General features: G+C 43.1%; 1 protein-coding gene across 7 annotated transcripts in view; it reads left to right on the forward strand.

The window, feature by feature from the left end:
* ANKRD6 (ankyrin repeat domain 6) overlaps positions 1–13,918 on the forward strand; it is a 201,775-nt gene that overhangs the window by 164,555 nt on the left and 23,302 nt on the right. For 5 of the 7 annotated variants that reach the window (XR_003793757.1, XM_029224345.1, XM_029224344.1 and 2 more), the window contains 4 exons: positions 3,813–3,917; positions 5,250–5,384; positions 5,693–5,878; positions 6,339–6,491. Coding sequence is in view for 6 of the 7 variants with exons in the window: in XM_029224345.1 (XP_029080178.1) it covers positions 3,813–3,917; positions 5,250–5,384; positions 5,693–5,878; positions 6,339–6,491 (579 nt within the window). In the remaining variant the exon portion in view is untranslated. The remainder of the gene's footprint in view (positions 1–3,812; positions 3,918–5,249; positions 5,385–5,692; positions 5,879–6,338; positions 6,492–13,918) is intronic. The other 2 variants (XM_029224349.1, XM_029224347.1) reach the window with 1 other exon arrangement.

The following is a 13,918-nucleotide window of genomic DNA, read 5'->3' on the forward strand; positions in this document are numbered from 1 at the left end:
TCCCTGGTCAGGGAAGTAAAATCCCACATGGAGTGCGGCACGGCCAAAAAATAAATAAAAACGGTAAAACATCGTAGGAGAAGATCATGATTGGCGAGCTTGGGGCAAATGCCCGGAACAGGTGGGGCAGAGGTGCTTTAGGAAGATGGTGGCATCCGTTTGGCCACGTGGTTAGAAGAGAAGTATTTCCCAGACAGAGGTGGGATGAGGCATCCGTCTGGGCAGACAAAGCCGTAAATGTCCACTAGAGGCAGTTGAGTACCGTATAGTTTTCTCATTTTTATTAAATAATGGTATATTGGCCATCATTCAATTTAAGAAGATGACTGATATCTTACTTGAGGTTGAAACGATCTAAGTCACAAAGAAATTTAATAGTGATGATTTATAAGCTATTTACAATTTTAGTACCCTGAAATAACTGTTTATAGTACCTTCCACAGACACATAATTTTTATATAGTTGTGTCCACAATGTATATACTCTTTGGTATTATGCCCTTTATCCTAAGTGTAATAGGAAACTGTTCTGTAGTCTTTACAGTTATTTATCACAGTGGAAGCATAATATTCTTTCTTTGGTTGCTGTTCAGTATCTTGTTAAACCATTTCCTTAATGTTAGACATTTAGGTTATTTCCCAGTTAGAGCTAGTCTCTTACCTTACAGCAAACACTGATTGGTTTTCCACCTTATTCTGGCTAATGCTGCAGGAAGACAAAGTCTTAGGGAGCCAGAGGGAGAGTCCGGACCCCAGCCTGCTGCACCATGGCCCAATCCCAGGCAGCCTGGGGTTCTGCACGGCCTTGATTCCATTTAAGTTTTAAAAACATGCCTGATATAACTAGCAGTTTCTGGAAATGGTTAAGATTTTTGTCTCTTGCAAAATCAATCACCCTCTTGCCCGTGGAGAAGGTCCTTCTCAGTGGGCTCTGAAAATCCACAGAGCCCCTGACAGGTGCGAGTCGGATGCTCCTTTGGAAAAAGGCTCCACCTCTGCCTAGCTGTTTGCAAACAAATCCTCAGCAGAATCACCTCTCGGAATCCTGACTAAAAAAAAAAAAAGCTAGTCTCTTTTAGATCAAAAGGGACACGGTCGGGGGGCTTCCCTGGTGGCGCAGTGGTTGCCGATGCAGGGGACGTGGGTTTGTGTCCCAGTCCGGGAAGATCCCACATACCGCGGAGTGGCTGGGCCCGTGAGCCATGGCCACTGAGCCTGCGTGTCCGGAGCCTGTGCTCCGCAACGGGAGAGGCCACAGCAGTGAGAGGCCCGTGTACCGCAAAAAAAAAAAAAAAGGACAGGGTGCTATATAAGTGTCAGAATCCGTTAGTTACCTGGCATTTCAGTGCCTGGCAGTTTGATGGACAGCTGGCTCCGTGCTCAGCCACGTGAGGATCATCAAGTCTTGTGGGATGGAGGGTCCTCTGGCGCACGAGGATTGATGTGCCTTTAACCTGCCTGTCATTTGTCTTCCAGAGCCTAGGAATCTCGATTCCCAGGGATAAAGCTGTCTTGTGGACTATTTTCCTGTGTGGTTCTCCTTTAGCATTTCCATTAAAAAAAAAATGACTTAAGCTAGTTTTTCCACACCCATATTGAACAGCAAATAAATAGGATATTTTTAAAGTTTTTGTTTTTTTACATGATTGTACATACTAACCCTTATTTTCAGTGCAAAGAAAAAGCTTTGGAATATGCATAAAATTGCATGCATACTGTCCTGTTGATCTGTGGTTATAGAAATGGTCTTGTCTGAAACGAGAAATCCCCTTGCCTTGGCACTTTAGTTGACCATGGATTTTGATGGTTCACAGCAGTACTAAGAGGATACTTCTTTCCGAGGCCTTAAGATCAATATTTCCTGATTTCTGTGAAGTGGGAAAGATTGATGATGGTACATTTGGTGGATGGCCTGAGAAAGGCTGGGAGCCATGCAGAGTTATTTTCATTGGCTAATAACATGGTCTATGGCGGGAATTTTTCTGATTATCTTGTGTTTGGGTGAAGTGAGTGTTACTTCTTATTTTTGATTGACGTGGTTCACAAATGCTTTGGAAAGTGAATTTCAGGCTGATTCTGGAGCTGTGTCCTGTTCTAAGTGTCTATAAAGCAGATGAGCAACGGGCCTTACTACCCTTCATCAGACTCGACTTCTTACTGAGTCTAAAATTTAGCTGAGGACATTGGTTCTCAGACCTTTTTGGTCTAAGGACCCTTTTACTTCCTTAAATATTACGGAGGCCCATAAAGAGCTCTGTTTATGTGAGTTTATATCTATCAATAATTACCGTATTTGAAAATAAAATTTAGAAATATTAAAGATATTCATTTAAAAATAAGTCCATTTTGTAGCAACATAAATAGCATCATTTTGTGAAAAAGGACTTTTTCAAAACAGAAATGAGAAGAGTAGCATTGTTTGACATGGTTTGCTCACGTCCTTACTGTCTTACTTAGAATTCTGTCACCTTTTATTGCTGCGTGCAGTCTATTGTAATGTCACTGACGTGGCTTCTGGCAAACACCACAGTACGCTCATGAGAGAATGAGCATGACAAATGCCAATGTTGTAATATTATGAAAATAATCTTAACCTCACGGACTCAGGTCCCTGGACACTTCCAGAACTGCTGGCTTTAGGGGATGAGTATATAATTTAAAAATCCGGTTCAGCTGCAGGCAGGTATTGTCAGGAATTCTCCGTTTAGGAGGTACCCACTGCCCGTGGAGGATTTTTTTGTCCTCTAATGTGTCACTTGAATTTAATGAACACAAGAAGGAAGTCTGACATTGAGATGCAAAACACTAGGCTGAACTTCAGAGAGCCCTTATCTATCTATATAAGAAGACAGTAAAATATTGTTTTATTGCAGAAAGATAGTTGTGGCCTTGAAAGGGCTTTCACCGTCTGTACCCCCTTGGGTTTTGTAAGGGGGGTGAACCCTGGAGCTAGGAGTAGGGAGTCTGGAGGAGAAGGGTGTGGACCTGAGCCAGGGATTGCAGGTTTCCACCAGCGCACAGGTCTGCACTCCGTGATTAACCATCTCTGCCAGCTAAGCACTCTAAGGCCCCCAGGGACCACTGGTCCAAGGCGTGCCGGCCACCTACGTTGTCTCGGTTAATTCCGGCAGCTCCCCATTCTCACGTTGAGAAGACGGAGCACAGAGAGGTCAAATCACTTGCCTAAAGATCCCCAGCTAGCTGCTGCTGGGCATCTCTGGGCCTGTGGGATCCCACGTGTACTTGCCTGTGTCCATTCCACCTCTCTGCCCTCGAAGGGACAGACCACAGCCTTCTTTTGGGGGAAGAGACTCCTGCCCCGTGGTTGGTACCATGGCTCACAGGTACATCTCAGTTAGGCTTGAATTAAAGTTATGTTTGAATATGACTTGGATACAGTTTGGCCAAGAGAAAATCTGATGGGCTACATCAGGTCCAGTGTCCCAAGATAGACCGTGCCTGGCACAGGGCTGCTGTGTCGCACAACTCCAGGGGACGCCGTTCACATCCTAGTCTATGTGAGCCATGCTCCCTGGAGCTGAGCCGTGCACGGCCTGCTCACACCTACGTGGACGCCCTGGCCCATCGCTAAGTGCCTGTTAGTGTTGCTGTCCTAGACTGTGAGCTCAAGGTCAGGAACGATGTCCTGCCGTCTCTGGGACCCTAAGCGCCTAGCACAGGATGTAGGAGGCATAGTGGGTGGTCTAGAGGTGCTTGTTTGATGTGAACGCCTGGTCTCCCCCTGCTCAGCTGGAGGCTCCATTAGGTCCGCGCACACCAGTGGTTTGTAACAATGCCTCTTGCCTCCTTCAGGTCTTGCGCTTCAGTCGTGGGCGAAGCCTGAGGAAAAAGAGAGAGAGGCTCAAGGAAGAGAGGAGAGCTCAGTCTGTGCCGAGAGATGATGTGGCACAAAGCAAGGTGGGGGGATAGCCCTCCCGCCCACTTCCAGGGTGGGAAACTGTCTCCCTGCCTCCTCCGGGCCCGTCTGGCGGCTGCCGGGCCCTCCTCTGTCTCTCCTTTCCTCGGGGTCCTTCAAATCTTGTCCGTCTTTCCTTCTAGCCTCTTGTCTTCTCCACGATTTCAGGCCGTGTACTCTCATGCCACCCGTCTTTTCCAGCACCCTGTGTGGCTGTATTTGCGAGCCCTGTGCATCCGTGGCCTTGTCGCTTCCATGTGGACAGCACAGCCTCTCTGGCACCACACCCTTCATCATGTAGAGCAGAGGTTTTCAAAATGTGAAAACCTTGTCACCTGGAGCCTTGGTAGAAATGCAAATTTGGGGGCCTCACCCCAGACCCACTGGATCAGAAACTCTGGGGTAGGGCCCAGCAATCTGTGTTTGAACAAGCCCTCCAGGTGATTCCAATGTGGACTACAGTTGGAGGACCAGTGGCGTAGCTTGTTGCCTCTCCTTCCGCTTAGGGAGTGAACAGAGGCTGTGCTAGCCCATACGGCTCCTCTGTGCAAATTAGAAAAAGATGCCTTCTGGGCAGACCAGCCTAGCACAGGGCACGTATGGCGAATAGAGCCCAAGGTGGACTTCAGCTCCCTCAGCCCCACTCATGCCCTCGGCTAGGTGCCTTTGTGCAGTGAACAGCTTGCACAGCTGTACACAGCAGCCCTGGAGTGAACCATGCCTTTCAACTCTCCCAGGAAGAAGACCTAGGATATAGAGACAACTTATGGCACATAAAATTTTATACCAACTATTTGTTTTTCTCTCTGTTTGAAAATCTTACCAGTTTCCAGGGTTAAGGCATTGTAACTCGCTTTGGTTCCTGTGTGTGAATTGTACATATTAACTTGTAAAAGTTCTCACAAGGACCAGAAATGTGATTTTTTTTTTTTTTTCATTTCAGAAGGTTCTCACTCTCCTCTGTGAATTGTGAGGGTCCAAGATCAAAGAATGAGTGGCGTTGTCTTTTTGTTGAAATGTAAAAGACCAAAAAAATCTCTAATGCTGAGGTGTTTTGTGTGTACTACGTTCCTAAAGTTGCAGAACACAGAGTTAGACCCAAGGCAATATCTAGTTTGGCACCTAATAAATGAAAAACCAAACATTCAACTTACCAGGAAAAGCACAGGTGTTCAGTTAAAACCACCAAGCAGTGCTTCCTATGTCTGAAATTTGTCATTGGAAAAGATTCCCAGGGGTCCTTTAGTGGATGGAGGCTGGGAAATTTTATGCCATTATTGAAAAAGGCTGGGGGATCAAGGAGAAGAGGTTTCTGGGCTTTTTTTCCTCTGTAGGGAAGTGTCTCAGCAGGAGACACCCATAGCAGTGAACAGGCTGTACCCAGAAAAGAAGAGTCCAGAGAAGATTTCCTGTCTGCCTCCCCGGAGCCCAGAGCAAAGGACAACAGGCAGAAAAAATCAAGGCCCAAGGTCAGGAGGCACGTGAGAGCTGCCAAGAGGGCTGGGAGGAGGGCTGGCGGAGGGCCCTGGGATAGCGTCATGCCCAGCAGCTAAAAAGCCACTGCAGTTGGCTTGCTTGCTGGTTTGGAGCCAGAGCACAGAAATCGGCCCTGGCCGGCTGTGGACACAAGGTAAGCATGCTGGTACAACTCTTTTGACACATACCTGGCGTAGAACGCTGAGAGACTAGCAAGGCGGGCCAGACAGGAGCCGCTGGCTGGGCATCAGGTTTGCAGATGTCACGGCACTCAGGGTGGCTGTCGCCTTCTCTCCCACAGGCGTCAGCGTTTTCTGACCCCACCCCACCAGCAGACCAGCAGCCTGGACAGCAGAAGAGCTCGCACACTCACAGTCACCCTAAAAAGAGGCCCAGGCATCGCTGTTCACCCCCAGGTGCCCCCCACGAGTTCAGAGCGTACCAGCTGTACACGCTGTACCGGGGCAAGGACGGCAAAGTGATGCAGGTACCTGCCGGGCCCTGTCAGGGCAGGACTGTAGGCTGTAAGCGAGGTGTCTGTGTAACCCTGTTGCTGGGGGCTAATGTCCACTTTCAGCAGTGACTACAGAAGGCATGAGCTTTGAAGATAAGCCAGCTGGCCCTCCCCACCTAAACTGTGCAGTACCCTCCTGCCACGTAGGCCTGGAGAGCACAGGGATGTTACAAAGCTCTCTGCACCATCCTTAGGTACTGCATAGATAACCTTGAGGCCGGATAGTGGATAAAAGCAGCTTGAGGACTGGGACCGTATGTTACACTCTCTGAATCTTCTTAACGTCTACAGAGCCAAGGCTTGGCCTGTCAGTCCAAAGTTACCACAGGGATGAGTCTCCTCCATCACGTGTGGTCCCCTGGTATACTGACAGACACATGTTTTCAGAAGGAACGAACGACTTGGATTGATTCCTTTTTGGCTTCCCTCTTAGGCACCAATAAATGGCTGTCGATGTGAACCCCTGATCAATAAGCTGGAGAATCAGTTGGAGGCAACTGTGGAGGAGATCAAAGCAGAGCTGGTGTCGGTTCAGGATAAGATGAACACGAAGCTGGGGCACATGGAGAATAAGACCCAGCACCAAGTAAGCGGTTGCCATCCTTCTCATGGCGTGGTGTCCTGGCAGAAAATGAAATCAGACCTCAGCACACCTTTCTGTTCTGCAGACTCTGCCCTGAGCATGTCGGGCAGGCTGTCAGGGAAAGAGACCTGTGATTTCTTTTTCTTTTCCTAATTTTATTTCTTATACAGCAGGTTCTTATTAGTTACCTATTTTATACATATTAGTGTATACACGTCAATCCCAATCTCCCAATTCATCCCACCACGACCCCACCCTCCTGCCGCTTTCCCCCCTTTGTGTCCATACGTTTGTTCTCTACATCTGTGTCTCTATTTCTGCCCTGCAAACTGGTTCATCTGTACCATTTTTCTACGTTCCACATACATGCATTAATATACGATATTTGTTTTTCTCTTTCTGATTTACTTCACTCTGTATGACAGTCTCTAGATCCATCCACGTCTCTACAAATGACCCAATTTCATTCCTTTTTATGGCTGAGTAATATTCCATTGTAATGCACCCCATCTTCTTTATCCATTCGTCTGTTGATGGTCATCTAGGTTGCATCCATGTCCTGGCTATTATAAACAGTGCTGCAATGAACATTGGGGTGCATGTGTCTTTTTGAATTATGGTTTTCTCTGGGTATATGCCCACTAGTGGGATTGCTGAGTCATATGGTAATTCTATTTTCAGTTTTTTAAGGAACCTCCATACTGTTCTCCATAGTGGCTGTATCAATTTACATTCCCACCAACAGTGCAAGAGGGTTCCCTTTTCTCCATATTGTTTGTAGATTTTTTGAGGATGGCCATTCTGACCTGTGTGAGGTGATACCTCATTGTAGTTTGGATTTGCATTTCTCTAATGATTAGTGATGTTGAGCATCCTTTCATGTGTTTGTTGGCAGTCTGTATATCTTCTTTGGAGAAATATATATTTAGGTCTTCCTATTTTTGGATTGGGTTGTTTGTTTTTTTTGATATTGAGCTGCATGAGCCGCTTGTATATTTTGGAGACTAATCCATTGTTAGTTGTTTTGTTTGCAAATATTTTCTCCCATTCTGAGGGTTGTCTTTTCATCTTGTTTGTAGTTTCCTTTGCTGTGCAAAAACTTTTAAGTTTCATTAGGTCCCATTTATTTATTTTTGTTATTATTTCCATTACTCTAGGAGGTGGGTCAAAAAGGATCTTGCAGTGATTTATGTCATAGAGTGTTCTGCCTATGTTTTCCTCTAAGAAGTTTATAGTATCTGACCTTACATTTAGGTCTTTAATCCATTTTGAGTTTATTTTTGTGTATGATGTTAGGGAGTGTTCTAATTCCATTCTTTTACATGTAGCTGTCCAGTTTTTCCAGCACCACTTATTGAAGAGACTGTCTTTTCTCCACTGTATATCCTTGCCTCCCTCGTCATAGATTAGTTGAACATAGGTGCGTGGGTTTACCTTTGGGCTTTCTATCCTGTTCCATTGATCTATATTTCTGTTTTTGTGCCAGTACCACATTGTCTTGATTACTGTATCTTTGTAGTATAGTCTGAAGTCAGGGAGTCTGATTCCTCCAGCTCCGTTTTTTTCCCCCAAGAACGCTTTGGGTGTTCGGGGTGTTTTGTGTCTCCATACAAATTTGAAGTTTTTTTGTTCTAGTTCTGTAAAAAAATGCCATTGGTAATTTGATAGGAATTGCATTGAGTCTGTACATTGCTTTGGGTAATGTAGTCATTTTCATAATATTGATTTTTCCAATCCAAGAAGATGGTATATCTCTCCATCTGTTTGTATCATCTTTAATTCCTTTCATCTCAGTGTCTTATAGTTTTCTGCATACAATTCTTTTTTCTCCCTAGATAGGTTTATTCCTAGGTATTCTATTCTTTTTGTTGCAGTGGTAAATGGGAGTGTTTCCTTAATTTCTTTTTCAGATTTTTCATCATTAGTGTATAGAAATGCCAGAGATTTCTGTGCATTAATTTTGTATCCTGCAACTTTACCAAATTCATTGATTAGCTCTAGTAGTTTTCTGGTGGCATCTTTAGGATTCTCTATGTATAGTATCATGTCATCTGCAAACAGTGACAACTTTACTTCTTTTCCAATTTGTATTCCTTTTATTTCTTTTCCTTCTCTGATTGCTGTGGCTAGGACTTACAATACTATGTTCAGTAATAGTGGTGAGAGTGGACATCCTTGTCTTGTTCCTGATCTTGGAGGAAATGCTTTCAGTTTTTCACCATTGAGAATGATGTTTGCTGTGGGTTTGTCGTATGTGGCCTTTGTTATGTTGAGGTAGGTTCCCTCTATGCCCACTTTCTGTAGAGTTTTTATCATAAATCGGTGTTGAATTTTGTCAAAAGCTCTTTCTGCATCTATTGAGATGATCATATGGTTTTTCTTCTATAGTTTGTTAATATGGTGTATCACATTGATTGATTTGCGTATATTGGAGAATCCTTGCGTCCCTGGGATAAATCCCACTTGATCATGGTGTATGATCCTTTTAATGGGTTGTTGGATTCTGTTTGCTAATGTTTTGTTGAGGATTTTTGCATCTATATTCATCAGTGATATTGGTCTGTAATTTTTTTTTTTTTGTAGTATCTTTGTCTGGTTTTGGTATCAGGGTGATGGTGGCCTCATAGAATGAGTTTGGGAGTGTTTCTTCCTCTGCAAATTTTTGGAAGAGTTTGAGAAGGATGGGTGCTGTTAGCTCTCCTCTAAATGTGTGATAGAATTCACCTGTGAAGCCATCTGGACCTGGACTTTTGTTTGCTGGAAGATTTTTTAATCACAGTTTCAATTTCATGTAATTCGTCTGTTCATATTTTCTATTTCTGGTTTAGTCTTGGAAGGTTTATCTTTCTAAGAATTTGTCCATTTCTTCCAGGTTGTCCATTTTATTAGCATAGAGTTGCTTGTAGTAGTCTCTTAGGATGCTTTGTATTTGTGCGGTGTCTGTTGTAACTGCTCCTTTTTCATTTCTAATTTTATTGATTTGAGTCCTCTCCTTCTTTTTCTTGATGAGTCTGGCTAATGGATTATCAATTATGTTCATCTTCTCAAAGAACCAGCTTTTAGTTTTATTGATCTTTGATATTGTTTTCTTTGTTTCTGTTTCATTTATTTCTGATCTGATCTTTATGATTTCTTTCCTTCTGCTAACTTTGGGTTTTGTTTGTTCTTCTTTCTCTAGTTCCTTTAGGTGTAAGGTTAGATTGTTTGAGATTTTTCTTGTTTTTTGAGGTAGCCTTGTATTGCTATAAACTTCCCTCTTAAAACTGCTTTTGCTGCATCCCATAGGTTTTGGATCATCGTGTTTTCATTGTCATTTGTCTCTAGGTATTTTCTTATTTCCTCTTTGATTTCTTCAGTGATCCGTCGGTTATTTAGTAACATATTGTTTAGTGTCCATGTGTTTGTGTTTTTTATGTTTTTGTCCCTGTAATTGATACTAATCTCATAATGTTGCGGTCAGAAAAGATGCTTGATGTGATTTCAGTTTTCTTAAATTTACTGAGGCTTGATTTGTGACCCTAGATGAGATCTATCCTGGAGAATATTCCGTACGCACTTGAGAAGAAAGTGTAATCTGCTGTCTTTGGATGGAATGTCCTATAAATATCAATTAAATCTATCTGGTCTCTTGTGTCATTTAAAGCTTGTGTTTCCTTATTAATTTTCTGTTTGGATGATCTGTCCATTGGTGTAAGTGAGGTGTTAAAGTCCCCCACTATTATTGTGTTACTGTTGATTTCCTCTTTTATAGCTCTTAGCAGTTGCCTTATGTATTGAGGTGCTCCTATGTTGGGTGCATATATACTTATAATTGTTATATCTGCTTCTTGGATTGATCCCTTGATCATCGTGTAGTGTCCTTCCTTGTCTCTTGTAACATTCTTTATTTTCAAGTCTATTTTATCTGATATGAGTATTGCTACTCCAGCTTTCTTTTGATTTCCATTTGCATGGAATATCTTTTTTCATCCCCTCACTTTCAGTCTGTATGTGTCCCTGGGTCTGAGGGGGTCTCTTGTAGACAGCACATATATGGGTCTTGTTTTCGTATCCATTCAGCGAGCCTGTGTCTTTTGGTTGGAGCATTTAATCCATTCATGTTTAAGGTAATTATTGCTATGTATGTTCCTATGACCATTTTCTTAATTGTTTTGGGTATGTTTTTGTAGGTCCTTTTCTTCTCTTGTGTTTCCCACGTAGAGAAGTTCCTTTAGCATTTGTTGTAGAGCTGGTTTGGTGGTGCTGAATTCTCTTAGCTTTTGCTTGTGTGTAACGCTTTTGATTTTTCCGTTGAATGAATGAGATGCTTTCTGGATAGAGTAATCTTGGTTGTAGTTTTTTCCCTTTCATCACTTTAAATATGTCATGCCACTCCATTCAGGCTTGTAGAGTTTCTGCTGAGAAATCAGCTGTTAACCTTATGGGAGTTCCCTTGTATGTTATTTGTCATTTTTCCTTTGCTGCTTTCAATAATTTTTCTTTGTCTTTAATTTTTGCCAGTTGGATTACTATGTGTCTTGGCGTGTTTCTCCTTGGGTTTATCCTGTATGGGACTCTCTGTGCTTCCTGGACTTGGGTGGCTATTTCTTTTCCCACGTTAGGGAAGTTTTTGACTATAATCTCTTGAAATGTTTTCTCGGGTCCTTTCTCTCTGTCTCTTCTCCTTCTGGGACCTCTATAATGTGAATGTTGTTGTGTTCAATGTTGTCCCAGAGGTCCCTTAGGCTGTCTTCATTTCTTTTCATTCTTTTTTCTTTATTCTGTTCAGCAGTGAATTCCAGCATTCTGTCTACCAGGTCACTTATCTGTTCTTCTGCCTCAGTTCTTCTGCTATTGATTCCTTCTCGTGTATTTTTCATTTCAGTTATTGTATTGTTCATCTCTGTTAAACATTTCTTGTATCTTCTCGATCTTTGCCTCCATTCTTTTTCCAAGGTCCTGGATCATCTTCCTTATAATTATTCTGAATTCTTTTCCTGGAAGGTTGCCTATCTCCACTTCATTTAGGTGTTTTTCTGGGGTTTTATCTTGTTCCTTCATCTGATACATAGCCCTCTACCTCTTCATCTTGTCTGTCTTTCTACGAATGTGATTTTTGTTTCACAGGCTGCAGAATTGTAGTTCTTCTTGCTTCTGTCTGCCCTCTGGTGGATGAGGCTATCTAAGAGGCTTGTGCAAGTTTCCTGATGGGAGGGACTGGTGGTGGGTAGAGCTGGGTGTTACTCTGATGAGCAGAGCTCAGTAAAACTTTAATCCACTTGTCTGCTGATGGGTAGGTTTGGGTTCCCTCCTTGTTGGTTGTTTGGCCTGAGACGACCCAACAGTGGAGCCTACCCGGGCTCTTTGGTGGGGCTAATGGCGGACTCTGGGAGGGCTCACTCCAAGGAGTACTTCCCAGAACTTTTACTGCCAGTGTCCTTGTCCCTGTAGTGAGCCACAGCTACCCCGCACCTCTGCAGGAGACCCTCCAACACTAGCAGGTTAGGTCTGGTTCAGTCTCCTATGTGGTCACTGCTCCGTACACTGGGTCCTGATGCACACACTACTTTGTGTGTGCCCTGCAAGAGTGGAGTCTCTGTTTCCCCCAGTCTTGTCGAAGTCCTGCAATTAAACCCCACTAGCTTTCAAAGTCTGATTCTCTAGGAATTCCTCCTCCCATTGCCAGACCCCCAGGTTGGGAAGCCTGATGTGGGGCTCAGAACCTTCACTCCAGTGGGTGGACTTCTGTGGTCTAAGTGTTCTCCGGTTAGTGAGTCACCCACCCAGCAGTTATGGGATTTGATTTTATTGTTATTGCGCCCCTCCTACTGTCTCATTGTGGCTTCTCCTTTGTCTTTGGATGTGGGGTATCTTTTTGGTAAGTGCCGGTGTTTTCCTGTTGATGATTGTTCAGCAGTTAATTGTGATTCTGGTGCTCTTGCAAGGGGGAGTGCGAGCAAGTCCTTCTACTCCGCCATCTTCCAGATGATGTGTGATTCCTTTAAAGGCATTGACTTAAAATTTTTTAGGAGCATGTGTAAATTGCTTCTGATTATAAAAATAACATATACCCATTATGGAGCATTTTTTAAAAATATGAAAACTAGGAAGGAAAATAAAATCACCTATAAGCCCATTATGATGAGAAAACACTATTAATATTTGGGTTTATTTCCTTCCAGTCTTTTTATATCTGTGTGCTTTACACCCGTTTCCCACTGTTCACTAAAGTAATATAACTATGTCTGTCTTGTTTTATTTTTCCACCTTTATTTTGAAAGTTAGCATACATACAGAAAAGTTGAAATGATAGCTTAATGAATGCTTCTTCACTCTTCACCTAGGTTCAACCAGTTGTTACTATGTTGCCACGTTTGCTTTGTCTATCTCACACACTATTTGTTCTCTTGCTGAACTGTTTGAGATTTAGCTGTAGACCATCCTGACCCGTCACCTCTAAGTACTCCACAGCACATTGACTAAGAATGAGGATTTTGTCCTTCCTAACACAGTACCATTTTCATATCTGAGAAAATTAACACTAATTGCATAATATCCATCCATATTCAGATTTTCTCATTTCTCCGAAAATGTCCTTCTTGTTTTTTTTCTTTTTTTTTTTTTTTTTTTTTCTTTTTTTTTTTTTTCGGTGTCTTTTTTGTTGCACGCAGGCTTTTTCTAGTTGTGGCGAGCAGGGGTTACTATTTGTTGCTGAGCATGGGCTCTAGAGCACAGGCTTAGTAGTTGTGGCGCATAGGCTTAGTTGCTCCGCGGCATGTAGGATATTCCGGACCAAGGCTCGAACCCGTGTGCCCTGAATTGGCAGGCACATTCTTTAACTTTCTTTTTAAACATCTTTTTGGAGTATTATTGCCTTACAATTGTGTGTTAGTTTCTGCTTCATAACAAAGTGAATCAGTTATGCATATACATATGTTCCCATATCTCTTCCCTCTTGCGTCTCCCTCCCTCCCACCCTCCCTATGCCACCCCTATAGGTGGTCACAAACCACCGAGCTGATCTCCCTGTGCTATGTGGCTGCTTCCCACCAGCTATCTATTTTACATTTGGTAGTGTCCATGCCAGTCCCTCACTTTGTCACAGCTTAACTTTCCCCCTCCCCATATCCTCAAGTCCATTCTCTAGTAGGTCTGTCTTTATTCCTATCTTACCCCTAGGTTCTGTATGACATTTTTTTCCCGTTAAATTCCCTATATATGTGTTAGGATATGGCATTTGTCTTTCTCTTTCTGACTTACTTCACTCTGTATGACAGACTCTAGGTCCATCCACCTCATTACAAGTAGCTCAGTTTCGTTTCTTTTTATGGCTGAGTACTATTCCATTGTATATATGTGCCCCATCTTCTTTATCCATTCATGCGATGATGGACACTTAGGTTGTTTCCATCTCTGGGCTGTTGTAAATAGAGCTGCAATGAACATTTTGG

Source organism: Monodon monoceros, unplaced genomic scaffold (assembly GCF_005190385.1).
Source record: "Monodon monoceros isolate NGI ecotype Baffin Bay Population unplaced genomic scaffold, NGI_Narwhal_1 Super_Scaffold_15, whole genome shotgun sequence".
In the NCBI taxonomy this organism is placed as follows: Eukaryota; Metazoa; Chordata; class Mammalia; order Artiodactyla; family Monodontidae; genus Monodon; species Monodon monoceros.